Source organism: Cynara cardunculus (assembly GCF_001531365.2).
Source record: "Cynara cardunculus var. scolymus isolate 2C chromosome LG 11, CcrdV1, whole genome shotgun sequence".
Lineage (NCBI taxonomy): Eukaryota > Viridiplantae > Streptophyta > Magnoliopsida > Asterales > Asteraceae > Cynara > Cynara cardunculus.
The window spans coordinates 8,970,430-8,989,761 of record NC_037538.1 but is presented as its reverse complement, the minus strand read 5'-3'; the positions used below and the strand labels follow the sequence as shown (position 1 = coordinate 8,989,761).

The window sequence follows — 19,332 nt, the reverse complement described above, 5'->3', positions numbered from 1 at the left end:
ACATAAAACCATATTATAACATCAACTGAGATAAAGAATAAAACGAAATATTAAAATCACGATATATCTCGCTGCATTGCACGAGTACGCTTCTAGTATTTTTATAATAACCATTTACATATAAATAATTTGTTTGATATGCATATTTATATATATATACTATATTATAAAGCATTTGACAAAAAATATTAAAAGTTGTTTTTTATACATGAAGTATTGTTTATTGATACATATTACTTAAAATTTAAGATTACAAGTAATTTTACATAAGTACAACTTATTAAAGCTTTAATTTTAAATTCGTTTAACTGTATATAAACATAATCAAATACAAGATAAACATCCATTTTAAATATAGAAAACCTAAAATATAATTAAAATAATTATTGAGCTCTGATAAAATGTTTAATTATTATCTTTATAAAAATTATATTATTAAATTAAAAATAATTTTTTTATTAAACCTAAATTAAATTATAATAAAAAATTGAGTTATAGAAGTTTCACCAAAAAACGAGAACTATTAAATAGTTAATTTGATACTAATATCTATTTATCTTTTTCAAATTCTTATGTTATCTTCAAATTTATATTCATTTAAAAATAAAAACATTATCGTTTTCACAATACCATATAAAATCGTATTATATCAATAGAGGCAGAATAAAAACTAAATACTAAAATTGAGATTTCTTTCACTGTATTGGGCAAGTACCCTTCTCAGAAGGGTACTCATGCAATACAACGAGATACATCTCGATTTTAATATTGTCTTATTATTTGTTTCTGTTGATGTTATGTCAATTAAGTATTATGTTATTACTTAATGATTATCCTAATTATATTTTAGTTCATTTTTATATTTAAACTGAGATATTTATCTGTTGTTAGTTACACGGATTCAAACATGAAGGAGTTGTTTACCTGAACACTTACCTGATAAATGTATAACGGTAAAATTCAACTCTATCGCTTACTTACCGGGTAGGATTTTACTCTGTCAAAATGACATCGTATGTAACAATTTACCCGATAAGCGGTAATTATGGTAAGAGTCGTCACCATCACTTATTGGGTAATACTCTCGGTCCTTACTTTCGCTCTTAGCAGGTAAGATTTTTGGTCAATGTCATATCCATTCGGGAAGGGAATATGACTTGGTAAGCGCTTACCGGAGTAACATTTGGTAAACGGCCCCGAAGTTTTAATAAGTTGTACTTATACACAATTTAATTGTAATATTGAATTTTAAGTAATATGCATCAATAAACAATACTTTATGAATAAAAATGATTTTTAATAATTTCTGTCAAATATTTTTTTATATAATATAGATATAGACATATGTATAAAAAAAATATGAAACATCTTCAATTACATGTATAGACATGTGTATACGATACAAATGAATGATTATTAAGATAATTCTCAAATTTCCAAATTTAACATTTCTCCTTATATGTATGTATGAATGAATGAATGAGCCTTCTTTTGAGAATCCATAAAATTATGATAACTTTGAGAACTAGTACATCATTTGTTATTTCATATGTGTTTTTTTTTATCATCTAAGACTTTATAATGTCGATTAACATGTCAAATGTTAACCAAGTTTATTGTGTTAACTTTGTTAACTATTTTCAACCAATGACAATCCATCTTAGAATTTAATGTCAAGGGTAAATATGTAATTTTTTTATGTAACTCTCATATCATTAATTGGGAGTTACAAAATCATAAAATCTCATGCTTTTTGTTAACTTATTATTGAATATCCAATTATGTGAACATCAAAATGTGTATAAATGTATACGTGTTGTGATCATATATGTTCTAGACCTCTCTCGATAAGACCATATGTGTATGTACCTGTTCAAATGGGTCGTTCATCATCTTGCATATGATTATATAATTGACACAGGTTTCACATGTGTTTATAACTGATTGAAAGTTTTTGTATATGTTGATTTGTGTTCATATTGTTCACAAGTTGTTTATATTGTATTCATGCGTAGACTAGCTGCATTTCTCAACAGTGGCTGACTCCTGAATATGTTCATAATGAAGGAACTATTGTTCAGGAGCTGTTCATATTGTGTTCATAACTGTTTTTTTATTTCTTATCTTTCGTGTAGCAGTTATTCTTATTGTGTTCATAACTGTTCATGTTGTTTTCATACCTGTTCCGAGATGCTTCAAGACACTTTGGTAACGATATTTACTGTTTTGGTAACTGATGATATCAAAAGCACATGATATTTTACATAAATATTATTTTCCACTTAGTTAACATATGTTTGTGAAATTGTAAATTTAATAAATTAAAATTTAAATATGATTAATCACAATCTTTTATTGTAAGAATTAATGGTCAAGATTAGTTAACAAAGTTAACATAATAAACTTGGTTAACAATTGAGCCAATCTCTCTCTATATATATATTTAAAAAGATGACAAGATTCTACATTGATATATTTAGATATCTAACAATCATTCACCCTTGTATTAAAAAAATGTATCAAGTTGGATGTTATTTTTTTATGACATCGAAAAATAATAAATAACATGATTATTATTTAGTTAATTAAAAAAGCACATAAAACAATACACCAATTTGATAATTAACTATCACATGATTCACATATTTTATTCGGATGAATGTATGTAGTAGAGATGGCCAAATGAGCCCGGCCCGTAACCGCCGGAGGACCGGAATCGGGACCGAAGAGAGATCGGAACCGGCCCGGGACCGGTATGGACCGGTTGTGGACCGCCGGTTATGAACCGGTTATGGATTTTAACGTTTTCTAGGACCGAGACCGGTTAAGACCGGAACCGGTTATGTAACCGGTTATAGGACCGGCCCGGTCAACAAAAGTCAACGAGTATATATAAAATAAAACGTATTTATAAAATTAAATGTATATATATACATATATATATATAACAAAACATATTTTTAAACGTATTTATAAAATTAAACGTATATATATATATATAACAAACATATTTTTAAACGTATTTATATAAAACATATTAAAATAACATATTAATAACATATTAAAAATTTATTAATAAACAAAAATTTGAAAAAAAAAATATTTTTTGGCCGGGACCGGATGGGACCGGTTATGGGACCGGAACCGGGACCGGATTCCTTAACCGGTTACCGGTAAGCTTGACCGGTTACAAGGCATTTCACCGGAATCGGGACCGGTTACCGCCGGTTTTTGTCTTGATTAGGACCGGTAGGGACCGGTTAAGGACCAGCCCGGGACCGGATTTTGGCCATCTCTATATGTAGGTATAAAACTAATCCCAATAATAAAGAGTTGTTTATCAAACGTTTATTCGGGTAAATGAACATCAAGTCATATTATCTTACAGGATGAATATGTATGGATAAAAAATCTTATCTATTAAGAGCAAGACAATGATCAAAAGTCTTATCCGGTAAGTGAAGACGATGACTTTTACCATGGTAAGTGCTTACCGGGTAAATTATTGCATACGATAATGTTTTAGTGGACTAAAATCTTACCCGATTAATAAATAATAGTGTTAAATTTTACCAATAAGTGCTTACTAGATAAGTGTTTGGTTAACGGCCCCTTAGTCCTTTAAAAATAATAGTGTGTTTATATGATACATCAAATATTACAAAAGTCAATGGTTCAAGTCTTAAACTACATTTATTTAAGAAATTACTTAAAATCATAATCCGTACTCTCTTATAAAACACTAATGATTATTCATAAAGACTCTTAAATTACAAATGCGGAAGTTCAAATGCAGTGACTTCGGGCTACCCGCAAAGCGTGAGGTCGTCTTAGAATTAGTTGACTCGCATAACGGATTGGATATCCATGTTAATAAGAAAAAATATGAAGATTTTGATTTCAAAATGTCCAAATCAAATGCATTTTAAGTTTAGTTTTTTGCTTTCAAAGAGCCCCAGTCAAATGTTTTAAGTAGAAATATGAGTTAAATCTTCGGATAGTATGCGTAAATGGGGTCGACTTGGGAGCAGAGGTGGACCTTGAAATTTTTCTGGGTGATGACATAATGTGACTATATGAAAATAAATCTATTGAAATATTTCCCAATATTAATTAATATAGATTGGTTGGTTGAGTGGTTCCGTTTCCTTGTATAAAAAAGACCCATGTTCGAGTCTAAACAATAAATTTGTTTTTAAAACATATAAAAAAACACCAAATTTTTTCTAGAACATTAATTTGTGTGATGGTGATAATTTCACATATTAAATTTTCTTTGTGAAGGATTGTAGTTGATAGAATCATAGCAATTTAGAATATTCAATCACTCATGTACAAATATTTATGATTTTTTTAAAATTATTGTAATTTTTATTGTGTTCAGATATAAATTTTAGTTTTTTAATAAATAATTACATTAATTATTCACTCTTAATTAATAATAAAATTATATATATATATATATATATACATGACATAACCATAATATCTACTATTCGATGAAAACACAAAGACACTCATCATTAAAGAACGGATAATGGTAACCCCACTAAGGGATACAAGTCCACGAGGTATATCTTTCACGTTATTACTTCCAAGAAATGAAATACACAATTTCAATTATGATATATATATAGACTTGGGATCATATGAGATTAAAGGTTTTTCGTGAGATCCGTAAAACCAATTCTCAATCCTTAGATTAGATCTGCAATCTGAATATTCATAATCACAAAATTGCCACTGTATAACTTTAGACCATAAGATCATTAGTTTATAAAGTTGATCAATGAACATAAATTGGTATTACGGGTCTCACGAAAAATCATTTGTCTCACGTGAACCCAACTATATATATATATATATAGAGAGAGAGAGAGAGAGAGAGAGAGATGTTGGTTATTATACAACACTTGACATTTGTGCAACCAATACAACCCAATCTCAACCGTCCATTTCATTTGATGAATATGTTATTTCATAGAAGTTTTGATTGTTTCCTAATATAAAGTATTAATCATAATTAATAAACTCTATTCATATTCCATAAATATTCAAATCATAATAAATGAACTCTCATTATTTCTATAAATATCTCAATTAATTGGGTTGCAAGGGTTGTACAAATACACAAGGTTGTAAAAGAAATATACCGTATATATATATATATATATATATATATATATATATATATAGAAATACCTAAAAATAACACAAATGCTAATAAATTTGTTACCGCAAGATGTATTGGCAGCCGCAGATCGTTTGATTCGTATAAGCAACGTGCGACTTGAAGGATACGATCTGGTATGATTATAAGTTCATTTCATACAGCATCAGACCGAAAAAGGCTTAGCTGACCGTATTACTACAGAGTCAACAAGGCTAAATAATAGGTCTATAGGCAAAGGGAGCCAAGTGACGTGCCAACGCTACTAATTGAGTGCCAACACGTAGCCATTATTTCGAGAAAAAAAAGTGGAGAATGGGCATTTCCTAGAGACAGCGTGTGTGTGTATAGAGAAAGAGTTTGTTTCAAATGCAACCCATCGCATTTGTACAACCAATGCAACCTAATAAATTGAATATTTATGGAAATAATGAGAGTTCATTTATTATGATTTAAATATTTATGGAAGATTAATAAAGTTCATTAATTATGATCAATACTTTATATTAAAAAACAATCAAAACTTCTATAAAATTACATATTTATCAAATTAAATAAACGGTTGAGATTTACTTGTATTGGTTGTACAAATGTAAGTGGTTGTATAATAACACCCCCCCCCACACACACACACACACAYAYATATATATATATATATATATATATATAAGAGCGATCAAATGCAAATCACCCAATTTGTACAAACCGTGCAAACTACCCTCATCCGACGATTTCATTATTTAATCTTATGAAATTTTTGAATGAAAATGTTTAATCGTGTGAAATTGTTTCATATAATACTTTTTTTTGATGAAGTTGTTTCATATATGGTTATGAAATTGTTTCATATAATACTTAATGCAATTTTAATGAAACTGTTTCATGTATTTCTCTAGAATTAAAATAATAAAGATGATATATCCATGATTAACACCCTTTATAATAACAATGATTAATCAATCTTTCATAATTACAAAAAATGAACAAAATAAAAAATTATGATTGGTTGAATGAGTTTTGTACAGTTTGTACAAATAATGTGGTTTGCAAAGTAAAACTTCTCTCTTTATATATATATATATATATATATATATATATATATATATATATTACATTTTTTTATTGTAGCTTTATCAAATAATGGTGTTACCATAAATATAGGATGGTGGGCATTTATATATAAGTTCTCAAATTCTATCAAGACATCATTATTTATCATAAATTTATAGCGACTTACCTATTTATAATCATCCTTAAACGTTATAATGATGTTGCTCTAAATAGTGAAACTCATTTTTCTATTCGTCATTATTAGTTAGAAAAATATGTTTTAGCTAATATGATTATATATGAGAGTTTTAAATGTAATTAATGAATTTTTTTGAGTTATATAAAAGGGAAAAATAACACTAAATATTCAATTAGTTAAATTATATAAAAAATATATATATACTAACGATATTTTGTTTGGTGATTAACCTGGATATCCAACCCGCTATGCGAGCCGACTAATCCCAGAACGACCACCTGCTTTGCAGATAGCCCAGAGTCACCGCATTTAAACATCCGTTGGCCACAAGAAGATTTTTATTCCTCTTTGAATTTAAATCTGAGACCTCCTGGTAATTTTGACCTTTGGAGCTCAAACTAATTAAGCATCACCTTTGTGGTTACTAACAATATTTTGTTTGGTGAGAAATAGTATTGTTGATTAAAAATAAAAATTTGTTCGTCTATGCGAAAAATTACACATTTGATACAAAAATAGCACTTGGAGATGCATTTAAATGGGTTTTTTTTGGTTTTCTGGAAAATAGAAAATAGAATTCGGTATTAAATTATGTCAAGAAAAAAGTCATGTTATTGTTTGTGTCTCAAATTTTTTAAACATCTTTCCTTAAAAACTGAACAATTACTATCTTATCCATTGTTATTATCTGTAACGATAAGATACATACAAATAGATAAATACAAAAAACCATTCATCCTAGACAACTTTTTGTCACAAATATGCAACCATTCCATGCCAAAATTTAATAATTATCGATTAGAACAAGAACAACTGTTATTTATCATGATGATACGAATAACTGATTTGTAAAAGGTATATACTTTATTTCTTTTATCAGCTTCTTTTTGTAATGTTTGACGAATTGCATAAAACATTTATTATATTAAAGTGCAATCTTCAGTTTGGTCGCATAATGTTGCAAGACAAAATATTGAAAATGACATAACAAATATATGATTTAGTTCAATAAATGAACAAAGAAAACAAGTTATGATGAGAATTTAACATGGAACTATATCTATATATCTATATACATATTTACATCCTATGTAAGAGCGAAGAACCACATGATAATGGATACAAATATATCAAAATGAATGTCAAATTAAAGATAATAAAGTGATTAGTTTTTTAGTTTAATTTGTTTCGTTCCAATTTTTATTTTCACAGATTAATTGTCGGTTTGTGTGACACCCCAAAAATGGGGTAAATAAATGATTATGAAGAGAAAAGAAAAGAAAAGAAAAGAAAAGAAAAATATGGTGGATTTGTTTGGGCCAAAAATGGAAAAAGGGAAAGAATAAGGTGAATAGTTGCTAAGTCTAACAAGTGAGAAACCAATGGTTGTATTGTATCTAGTCAAAGCTAGAGGGGGCTTTTTGTCAATCAGGCAAACTTTTGAAATTTTGAATAAATTGTAACCGTTGAATTTAGTGATTATTTATGGATAATCATATCAATCTAATGAGGATTAATGATAATTAAATCCCTTCCGTTTTATAAGAATTTTGGGCTATAAATACGTTGAAAGGTGTAGAACCAAACTCATTTTGACAAATTGAATTTGGAACGAGAGAGGCAGAGACATCGGGTGGAAGTAAGATAAGCTTTCAGCATTTCGTTATTTTAAGGTAGTTTTTGTAAACTTATTCTTGAACTTAATTTCATGAGTATATTTAGTAATTCATGTTTCATGTTCATGTTAAGTTTGAGATTTGTGGATAACCGGAAGATTTTCATTTTGATCAGAAAGTTTAGTTTAAAAAAAACTTTAATTAAAACGATACTTTATACTCGTTTTTGGGAGGGATTTTAGTTCATTACATTATGATTTTAAGCTTAAGATCGTGTTATATTATGATGGGTTATTTTACAAAAAGAATCATTAAAAAGGGTTAAAAAATGGTGGAAAACGGGAAAAAACGTAAAAAGGAAAAATTACGTTTTTCCACGGTCAATGGGAGCCTGGGAGGTGACGAATGACTGTCAAGGGTTGACTGAAAATTAAGAGGTTACGTATATTTTAATGATTGGGTTTAGATTTATTCGGTTCAATTAAATATTTCAAATCTATTAGATTTTAAATATATTCAAAAATATGTTTTGCTTGAGATTTTTAAATTTGTTGGGTTTAACCATTTTAAATGTGAACCTTATTGCATATAAATTTTGGGTCTTATTAATTGAGAAATTTGTAGTTATAATTAATTAATTAATTAAATTTAAATTTAATTAATATATTAATTTATTTTTGACAATTAAATTATTTGATTAATTATTTCCTAAGGGTTTATTGAATTGTTTAATTTATATTAACTGGTTTAATAATTTGAAAGTGACGTAAATAAGGGTTTATACGTAGTTGAAGAATCTTTAGTGAAAATAACGAGTTTATATAATTATAGGGATTCATTATACACAGTACATATATCAGGTTGATTTTAGGAGGTTAAGTCATTTTTTTTTACCAGCAAAGAAAGGCGAAATATCATAAAAAGAGTAGCAAGACGCTAGCAAAGAGAGAATACAGGCAAAAAACAAGACATGGAGGAATTACACCACTCTATCCAACTATTCACCAAAATACCTTTCGGCACCCTATTTTTAAACCATAAAAAAGAATACACCAGAAGCTGGCCTGCGAGAAAAGTAGCCGAATTCAGAGAGGGAGCTAGGAAAATTTTACGGTTCCGCAAGTTCCAGATAATCCAGAAGAACCCGTACACCACTCCGATAAACGCCTTTTTACACATGGAAGTCCCAGCCACCTCCGAGCTACATCAAGAAGATTGTCGATCGAATTCACTTGTCCTATATCCACTTTCGACCATATGCACATGTCCTTGAGTAATTTCTGTGATATCGAGCATCCTATGAACAAGTGTTCCTCGTCTTCTTCGGTACATTCACACAGAGGGCACAAAGAGGAGAGGCAAACTACACCTCTTTTTAAGAGATTATTTTTAGTCGGAAGCCTTTTGTGAAGCAGACGCCAAGCTAAAATGTTAATTTTTGTGGGAACCCAATTGACCCACCAAGAGGTTCGGAAACTAACCTGGTCTAGCGAACGGTCATCGTAAGCGGCTCTCGTCGAGGAGACCGAGAAGGTAACGTGAGGATCTAGAGCCCATCGCCATGAAAAGTCGATCCCGTTTGACCTTTGTTCTCTTAGAAACCAGTTTGCGAAAGGAAGATTGAGTTTATTGAATTTCTTGTGGATTTTTAAGATGTTCCTCCAGATCCCCTGGAATCTGCTACATCTGGCCAGGTTATTCAAACCTCCATCCTCTCCGTGTAGAGCAGTGATAACCCGTCGCCAAATGTGATTATGCTCAGTTTTGAATCGCCACCACCATCTTACGAGAAGTGCTAGATTGAGAGCTCTTAGACTACCGATCCCCAGACCGCCAGCATCTTTATCCGCCATTGTGGTACTCCAACTGATCCATGAAATCTTTCTCACTCCTCCTTTATCACCCCAGAAGAACCTCGAGCGAATTGATTCAAGTTTATTGATGATCAAAATAGGGGCCTTGAGAAGCGAGATGAAATGCAGTCCCAGGCTTCCTAAAATAGATTTGACCATGACAAGACGACCACCATGAGAAAGGATTTTGGATTTCCAGGCAGATAATTTTTTGTTAAAATTTTCAACCAGAGGCGCCCAAGATTCAGCTTTATTAGAGCGACCACCAATCGGCAAACCAGGTATGTAAAAGGCAAAATCCCGGGTCTGCAATGTAATCTACTAGCGACAGAAACTACTTCATCATAGTCAGCCCCACGCCCATTATATTACTCTTCTGCATATTCACCTTTAACCCTGAAGACAATTGTAAGCATCGCAACAACCGAACCAAATTAGTAGCATTCGATCTCGACCATTCACCCATGATCAAGACATCATCAGCAAATTGCAAAATCGATAATTCAGGCCCGGAGTTAGGAAGTTTGATACCACTGAAAATACCTTTCCGAGAGGCTTCCGACATAATGATATTGAGAGTTTCGGCAGCGAGTATGAAAAGGAGTGGGGCCAGGGGATCTCCTTGCCTTACACCCCTTCTTAGAGGGAATTCGCGAGTCGGGCATCCATTGATGAGGACCGCTACCGATGCCGAACTGAGGCACCCTTTGATCCACGCTCTCCATTTCGCGCCAAACCGCATTCCCCTTAGAACATCCTCCAGAAAATCCCAAGACAAGGTATCAAAAGCTTTTTCGAAGTCAATTTTAAAAATCAAGGATTTGCGATTAGTTTTTTTTGCCCAAGATATTATCTCGCTGACGATAATGGGTCCATCTAAAATACTCCTTCCCTTGATGAAGGCAGATTGTTCGTGCACGACAACCGAATCAATGACCATGCTCAATCGAGACGCCAAGATCTTAGCAATAATCTTATAAAAACAATTTATCAAGCTAATGGGCCGGTACTCCGAAAAAGAACACGGAGATTCGGATTTGGGTATAAGCATGATGAAGGAGGCGTTTAATATTATGGTTTGAAATTATAGGTTATCAATTGAGTGTTGATTTTATTTGACCTACACGCGCAGGTGAATTTTCATGAGACTTTTACTGTAATGCATGCTTATATATAAGTTATTTGAGCATGATAATTATTTGGGATGCATATGTTTATGAAATATTACTTTTACGTACATTGAAAATGGAACTAACGAGCAATCAAACAAACTAAAGTGTTGACGTTATAGTACTTAATAAAGCGTACATGTTATGGGTTTGATGCATGCATGTAATTTATGTTGTGATTTGCATGCTAATTGTTTATATTTAGCATGCCATAAAAAGTTTTTATTACAAGTTTAGTAAATCAGGTTAGATTTGGTTTGACATGTCATAAGTCGTAAACCCAGGGAACGCCAATGACATAAAACCTTTACCCGATGGGACAATTTTTTTTGTACTTATTTCAAAGGGGTGTTGAAACAGATATACATGTTATTCGGGTATTTGTTTGCTATTATGCATAATGGGATATGTATGATTTGTGCAAGAAAACCATGAACTCACTGAACTTTATAAAACTCACTATTAGTATGCATCTGAGAGGCACGAAGTTCAAAGGTGGACAAGGGCAAGGGTCATGGTTAGTGAGTTATATTTCCATTGAGTAAGTATCAGATTTTGGGATGGTTAGACTTTATGCTTGAACATATTTTGTAACGTGACACGGTGGACGCTGTTGGGTTATTAATTGTATTTAAATTTTGTAAGACTTCCATTGTGACATGGCTTTATTAGCCATTGTGTTTTAGGTTATTTATTGGTATTTAATGAGATTGACATGACACAACTCATGACGAAAATGAGGGTGTTACAGTTTGGCCCGTTAGGAGCGGTTTTCAAACCAATTCTATAACTAGCATTAGATTTGCAGTACATTGTGGATTTGGTCTATGTGACACCGTAAAACCATGTTCTTGTTTTTGAACTTCGTTTGTTACAAATAAACTCGTACGATATGGGTTCCGTTTTGTTTTGGGTCCCTCGCCTCCAACGCCTATTAATTTTCGGCATCAAGTGTACATGTGGGAAATTTTATTATTTTATCATTGACTTTATTTTAGTAAATAAATGAAAAAAAAAAGGCCAGTCTTGGGGTTTTTTTGATTGAAGGAGGTAGGAAAATAAGAGGAAGGTTCAAGAAAGAGAGGAAAGCCGTCAAAATTGAATTAACAGAAAAACGTATTGGACGTGAACGAGAAGGATCAAATCTTGAAATACATGCTACAAGGATTTACTTGTAATAAATGAAATTTAGGGATGAGAAACATGATTTTCACCATACCATAGTGTTCAAATACATAGTTTAGACTAGACACTAAGACAAAATCGGATTTATATGACACTCTCAATTTCTAAGCATTCTAATAGACCTCTTTATAGAACTTAGTTTATAGGACCAAAAAAAAGAAGGTGTCATATCTAAAGGTGTTGTAATACGTTTATATGACATTTTTTGACGCCGTAATAAGTTTTTTAGGACACTTTTGATATAAAGCGTCCCATTAGCAACTTTAGAGGACATTATTTGAAAAATTGTTATATAAAAACATTGTTCTATAAAAAATTGAGTTTATAGGACATTTTCTCAAAAGTGTCATATAAAGTTGCTAATACGACATTTTATATTAAAAATGTCATAAAAACTTGTTAAGACGGCCAAAAACGTCATATAAACTTATTACAACACATTAAGACGCTTTAAATTTTGGTCATATAAATCAAGTCCTATAAAACGTCTATTGGAACGCTTAGAGATTGGGGATGTCCTATAAACCCGCTTTTGTTGTAGTGAGAATTTGAGATGGTTGGTTTTGTGGTTAATTACTCTCAACTTTCAAGGCCTTAATTAATCTCTAATATTGCATGAGGTTTTAGATTTTAATTATTGTCAAGAGAGTCAAATACATTAACTAAAAGATACAAACCCTTTATCAATATTGTGGTCGACTTAAAATATATCGAATAAAGAAAAGCTTTACAAGTCTCTCTCTCTCTATATATATTTATATATATATATATATATATATATATCTATATCTTACTAATTTTATTGTCTTTCTCTCATTCTCTCATACTCTCTCTCCATCTTACTAATTTTCTTGTCTTTCTTTCATTCTCTCTCTCCTTCCATCATTCTCTCTCTTTCTCTTTACATTTAAAGAAGTTGATGATGATTTGCAAGTCCACAAATGGTAAAAGGAGACCAAAACCAGTGGTTCTTGAGATGTGCTTACTCATTGGAATAATGGGTCTGTGTTTGCTGGTGGTGATGCTCATCATCAGAAACTTACATTCACATAAGATTAGGTTTGAGAAGGGAATGGTTTATGTAAATGGAACAACTTCCATTGGTTTCGTGGATCAAGATTTCATCTGTGCTACTTTGGATTGGTGGCCTCCTCAGAAATGTGATTATGGAACTTGTAGCTGGGGAACTGCTTCTCTCCTCAATTTGGTAACTTCAATTACCCACTCTTATTTATTTACACAAAACTCTATACTTTTATCATCGTTGTATCTAATATAATCGATTGACAAATTTGACGTCAACGACTCAACGTCATACTTATATAGCAAGACGACCCTGTTGTAACATCGGAGGTTCTTAAATGGTTAAAAAAAGGAACTTCAGATCATCCAATAGAAATATATATCAGTTTAAAGCCAAATATATATATATATATATTCTTTATATGTCGAGCATCAATCGATCTCAGTAAATTTTTTAAAATATAAAGAAATCGGTTGGTTACTATGATATTTTTGTTATCTTAGCAACTCGTCAACATTCATTGGATACATGCAACTAAAGCTTATATTCGAACTTAAGGCTTTAAATTATCTTCAATTAAATTTAATTCTTATCGATTAAGACGTCTTGTTTTATTTGGAGAATAGTATAACTTATATGAAAAGTGGCTTTATAATTAGCTTAATATTCTCCATTACATTTATTATTTTATTGTTTTTAAATTATTTTAATGATATGAAAAATATTACCCATAATTATATGGCTACCACCGTTTTGGGGTAGATGACATCGATAGTCAACTTATAAAAAGTCGCCTCTTTTGCTTCTTTGACCTTTTCCTAATAACAAAACGTTAAACATTAAATATTATGAAAAATAAAGATAAGAAAGAAAAGTTAATATGTGAATTATTATATAAAAATCCATTTAAAGTTGTATTTGTAAATTTATATGAATAAATTATAATGTTGACTTGAAATCACACGAGATCGGCTTGTTTTTGTGAGACTCGTAAGACTACTTTTTTACACTTGAAATTCCACGGCAAAACGCTGTGAATGTAACTTTCACGATGTTTTTACTGTGAAAGTTCCGCTTTTTTTACCTTCGTTTCAGGTATAAAAAAGTGGTTTCATGTGAATCCAACTCTTATAATGTTGGTTCACATATGCATTTTAAAGTAGATTTTTTCATGAATTCACATATAAAACATTCTATTAGCCTTCCATTTTTACATTCTTACGATATTTAAACTTCTTATTTGAACTTACCCTAATTGTAATTATTTATTAAGTTTCAAAAATATTCATTATTTTCATTGAACATTTGGATACAAATGATTTATCTGTCATATATTTTGTATTTGTATTATCTTATCCAATTAGTCGTCTAGCTTCAATTCAATTATCTAACATAAATGATATATTACAGTATAGTTGATAATGTTCTTTCACTCGTTATTATTTCAAATTTGATTAAAAATAAAACAATGGATTTAAATATACGAATATTTTATTTGAATATTATTTCTCTCAGTAGATTAAAAAGATCAAATAAAACTAAACCAACCTTCTAAGTAGCAAACCTGATTTATAACGTTAAATTAATTTAGATCATATGAATTTTCACATTATAATATGTTATATACCCTTTATTATTATTATTTTTTAATATGTATTATTCTTATTTGATTCTAAATTTTGGTGACAGGATCTTAACAACAAAATCTTGTTAAATGCAATCGAAGGTTAGTACAAGAAAACCATGAGATTAATGATGCTTTATACATATACATAAACATTAATGAATTATTGTTTAAGATCAGTAATTTTGATCTATGTTCCACTTTATTGCAAACCATTTTAAACATATGATAAATAATTAAATATTCTTTAAACTACATAAAAATTCAAATCTTAGGTAACGTTTGATTCGCAGAATGTTTTTGGATTGAATAGAGTCTGTTAAAGGAATTTGATTTTGAAGGAATTGGAATGGAATGTTGTCAGATTTGACCACCTGTTTGGTTGGCAGACATTGGAATGGAATCTGTTGAGGAATTGGAATCTGTCTGTTTGGTTTACAGAATGTAGTTTTGGAATTAGTATGAAATATTGGTAAATGATCAAAATGCCCTTTTTGAAAATTTTAAGCTTTTAAAAACTAAAAATATTTTAATAAAATAATTATTTCATATGTAAAACAATACAAAAAACACAACCCAAATATAACCATAAGCCAAACAATGTTACTAAATCAACGGTGGTTGGGGTGGTTCAAATCGGTGGTGGTCCGCAGTAGTTTAGATGGTGGTGGTTGACAATAGTTCAGATGGAGGTGGTCAGCGGTGGTTCATATCGACGGCGGCAGCGATGGTTCAGATCGGTGGTTGTTCAAATCGTTAATGATCGACGATGTTCGACTGTGATTCAGATTGGTGGTAGTCGCTAATGGTCGACAGTGGTTCAGATCGATGGTGGTCTGTGGTGCTTCAGGTGGCGGTGGTCGGATGTTGTTCAGATTGGTGGTGATTCAGATCGGTAGTAGTTGACGGTGGTTCAGATGGTGATGGTCGACAGTGGTTCAGATCGATGATGGTCTATGGTGGTTCAGATGGCGGTGATCGACGGTTGTTTAGATCGATGGTGGCTCAGATCGGTAGTGGTTGGCGATGGTTCAGATGGTGGTAGTTAGCGGTAGTGGTTCAGATAGTGGTGGTCGTCGGTGATTTAGATCGACGACGATCAAAGGTGGTCGACGATGGTCATATTGGGTATTATGAAAATAAAGAATTTCATTCCATTGAAATACCATGTAGTTGCTAAGAAATGTTAAATTCCTTTATTTGTGGAATTTGTAGGATTTTGAAGATTCTTTTCGTGAAAAAGAATGAACCAAAATGAGGGAATGAAATTTGATCAATGCAATTCAACATTCCAATTCCATCAGATTCCTTCAGAATCTGCTAACCAAACGCCCCCTTTTATATTTTTGTAAAAGGGATAAATAGACAAAGGGTAATATGGTATTTTTTGCAGCCTTTTCTCCTTTAAAACTTAGATTGGGAGGCACTCTTCAAGACAAGGTGATGTACCAAATGGCTGGGAATCAAGAACCATGTCCCCAATTCAATGGGAGTCCTAAAGAGTTGTTTGGCTTCACCCAGGGTTGCTTACCCTTGTCTAGATGGGATGAACTCAACATTTTCTTTCAAAAATCAAAGTAATTAAATTTATATCATATTTCTTAATTACATGTTATTATTATGATATTGTCAATTTTCTGTAACAAGGTTTTGTTTGTTTTTTATCTTCATTTTTGAAGAGCAAAGGTTATATTCGGGTTGAATGCGTTAAGTCAGAGACACGTAAGCATGGATGGTTCTGTCGTAGGACCATGGAACTCGAGCAATGCTGAAGCTCTGATGAAATACACTGTCGACAAGGGTTTCACTATTCATGGTTGGGAACTTGGTAATTCTTTCGGTCTGAAAACAAATAACTGTATAGTTGGTATTTACTTAAATAGTTAGAATTTGCTCACTTGTGTATATCTCTGGACACATTTTCGAACATTCTTGTGTTAGGAATAGACATCTTCAGATCTTCTGTTAGGCAAGTGTCTTCTTAAAATATTGAGAAGACAGATGCATATAAAAAATATGTTAAAAGGTTATTATCATAAATAACTCAAAGACAAAAGTTGTACCCTCTACCTATGATTTTTATGGTCTTTGCATAATTATCTGCATCTTATTCAAAGTGTTTTATGAAAATCGTAGGAAACGAATTGAGTGGGAATGGAATCGGAGCAAGAATAATGGCAGATCAATATGCATCGGATACAATTTCTCTTCAAAACTTGGTGCAAAATATCTACAAGAGTTTTGAAGTTAAACCGATTGTTCTTGGACCAGGAGGATTCTTTGACGCAAATTGGTTCACTGAGTATGTAATGAAATCAAACGGTTCACTTCAAGCGATTACACAACACATCTATAATCTTGGTCCAGGTATTATCAATTGTTACAAATAACAATTTTAAATGATCACATCACATAAATACATGTCTTAAAACATATCTTTCACGTAATATATACAAACATATATATTTATTTATTCTGACTTTGTAAATAATTGTTGGTTTATTACATCGAGAAAATATGCTTATAATAAAGAATGTATGTATCCATTAGGGGTTGACAATGACTTGGTTAACAAAATATTGGATCCATCATGTCTGGATGGAGGATCACAACCCTTGAGAGATCTTCAAAAAATCTTGAAGGAATTCGGAAATTCAACTATAGCTTGGGTCGGTGAAGCAGGAGGTGCATATAACAGCGGTCATGATCGTGTCAGCAACACTTTCATTTTTAGCTTTTGGTATTTTTTCGACAAATACTTAGTAAACAAATATATTATGTTCAAATTATATCAGGTTTTTTCATTACGAATAATTTTCATCATGAATATCTATCATGAGATGTATCTTTAATAAAATATGAATAGTTAATTAGTCCTCTGGTTTTCAAGCAGTTACTATAGATACATATGTGTGTATCTATTAATCTTCTAAGCGTACAAACTTTTCTTACAGGTATTTGGATCAACTCGGGATGGCATCTTCATATGATACTAAAACGTATTGTAGACAATCGTTAATAGGAGGGAACTATGGACTTCTTAACACCGTCACATTTGTCCCCAATCCTGATTACTACAGGTACTTGGTTCGTGATGTTAACTTCCTTGTAAACATTAAAGTTGATAGTATGACATCCAACTGTATATTTTTCTTAATGGAATCTGGTATTCGTCGTTGTTTAATGTTGTCAATTAATGTACAATGCAGTGCGCTTCTTTGGCATCGGTTGATGGGAAGACATGTTCTATTGACAAGTTTCGATGGCACAAAAAAGATTCGTTCTTACGCTCATTGCTCTAAACATTCAGTAAGTATACATTTCCTCTTAGAGCAACAAAACCATCCTGAATAAGTACATGCATGCACGTATATGCAAAATCATTAAAAATTTATTTGTTTATTTAAATAATTTTTAATGATGTATATTTTGATTATATAATAATTTTTGTAATCGATTGTTTATGAAATTCAACAAATCAGATAGAAACAGAGTTAGTAGGTCAACATGACCCGATCAGCCCATTAATATTTTGAGATATAAGAGAATTTATTAATTGACCCGTTATTCAATCTATCAAATCCATTCTACGACTACCACCTTTATATCATCAAATCATTTTTAGTTGTCATTTTCTTTTTGAAGTATAACCATAGATATCTGATGGCTAAAATTGACAGGACGGGATTACCTTGTTATTGATCAACCTTGATAGTTATACAACAACTGCAATTGGTCTTTCAGTTGAAAACGTGACAATGATAACGGCATCAAACCAACTAAAACAAACACAACGAACACAATCCTTTCAAAGTTCTAGCAACGAGTTTACAAGAGAAGAGTATCACCTAACGGCAAAAGATGGAAATTTGAACAGTCAGACGGTACTACTAAATGGAAAAGAATTATCTGTAAATTCTACTGGGATCATCCCTTCGCTAGATCCAGTAGAAGTAAACATCTCAAACCCGATCATCGTTGCTCCTTTCTCTATTGTATTTGTTCATATGCCTGACATACACCTTCCAGCTTGTACATAATTGAAATATACATTAATAAGCATTTAGATAAAAGTCTTAATTACAAGTCTTAAAACATAAAGTACTATCACTTTATGCAATAGATTTAAAAATCTCTTAAGTACAAACTATTATGCATAATGTATAGATGCTTAAAATATACCATTTGTTTGGTGAAAATTTCAAATTTAAGTAAGTCATGTTTACATGAAAAAGATATGTTTGTTCTTCCAAAAGTTGTTTGACACTTTGTTTGTTTCCTATTTTGAACCCAAATTCAAATTCAAAGTTCTTATTTCTCTTGAAGTAAACTGAAATTTGAAGCAATAATATCAAAAAGGGTTTCAGATCATGCATGTACCCTTCCCTAACCCTTCAACTTTATATTGGTTTAGAAACTTAACATGTGTGCAATTATTTTCC

General features: G+C 31.2%; 2 protein-coding genes across 3 annotated transcripts; one reads left to right on the top strand and one right to left on the bottom strand.

Moving 5' to 3' along the window:
* Nucleotides 1-10,222: 10,222 nt before the first annotated feature.
* LOC112521707 (uncharacterized mitochondrial protein AtMg01250-like) lies at nucleotides 10,223-10,828 on the bottom strand. Its single transcript, XM_025130702.1, has one exon. The coding sequence runs from the start codon at nucleotides 10,826-10,828 to the stop codon at nucleotides 10,223-10,225; it is 606 nt and encodes a 201-aa protein (XP_024986470.1).
* A 2,230-nt stretch (nucleotides 10,829-13,058) lies between these two features.
* Nucleotides 13,059-18,957, top strand: LOC112521617 (heparanase-like protein 3). Of its 2 annotated transcripts, XM_025130583.1 has the most exons (9): nucleotides 13,059-13,449; nucleotides 14,956-14,992; nucleotides 16,284-16,467; nucleotides 16,570-16,718; nucleotides 17,027-17,257; nucleotides 17,441-17,630; nucleotides 17,845-17,970; nucleotides 18,100-18,199; nucleotides 18,571-18,957. In XM_025130583.1, the coding sequence occupies exons 1-9, from the start codon at nucleotides 13,162-13,164 to the stop codon at nucleotides 18,928-18,930; spliced, it is 1,665 nt and encodes a 554-aa protein (XP_024986351.1). In that variant the 5' UTR covers nucleotides 13,059-13,161; the 3' UTR covers nucleotides 18,931-18,957. The 2 variants fall into 2 exon arrangements, with proteins under 2 accessions (XP_024986351.1, XP_024986352.1); XM_025130584.1 differs by lacking the exons at nucleotides 14,956-14,992; nucleotides 16,284-16,467 and having other exon boundaries at nucleotides 13,213-13,449.
* Nucleotides 18,958-19,332: the final 375 nt, after the last annotated feature.

Coding starts and splice junctions, on each gene's coding strand:
- LOC112521707 (XM_025130702.1), bottom strand. CDS start 10,828: ATGGTCATTGATTCGGTTGTCGTGCACGAACAATCTGCCTTCATCAAG.
- LOC112521617 (XM_025130583.1), top strand. CDS start 13,162: ATGATGATTTGCAAGTCCACAAATGGTAAAAGGAGACCAAAACCAGTG. Junction 16,719..17,026: donor TATTCATGGTTGGGAACTTG/GTAATTCTTTCG, acceptor TGAAAATCGTAG/GAAACGAATTGAGTGGGAAT. Junction 17,971..18,099: donor CCCAATCCTGATTACTACAG/GTACTTGGTTCG, acceptor TGTACAATGCAG/TGCGCTTCTTTGGCATCGGT.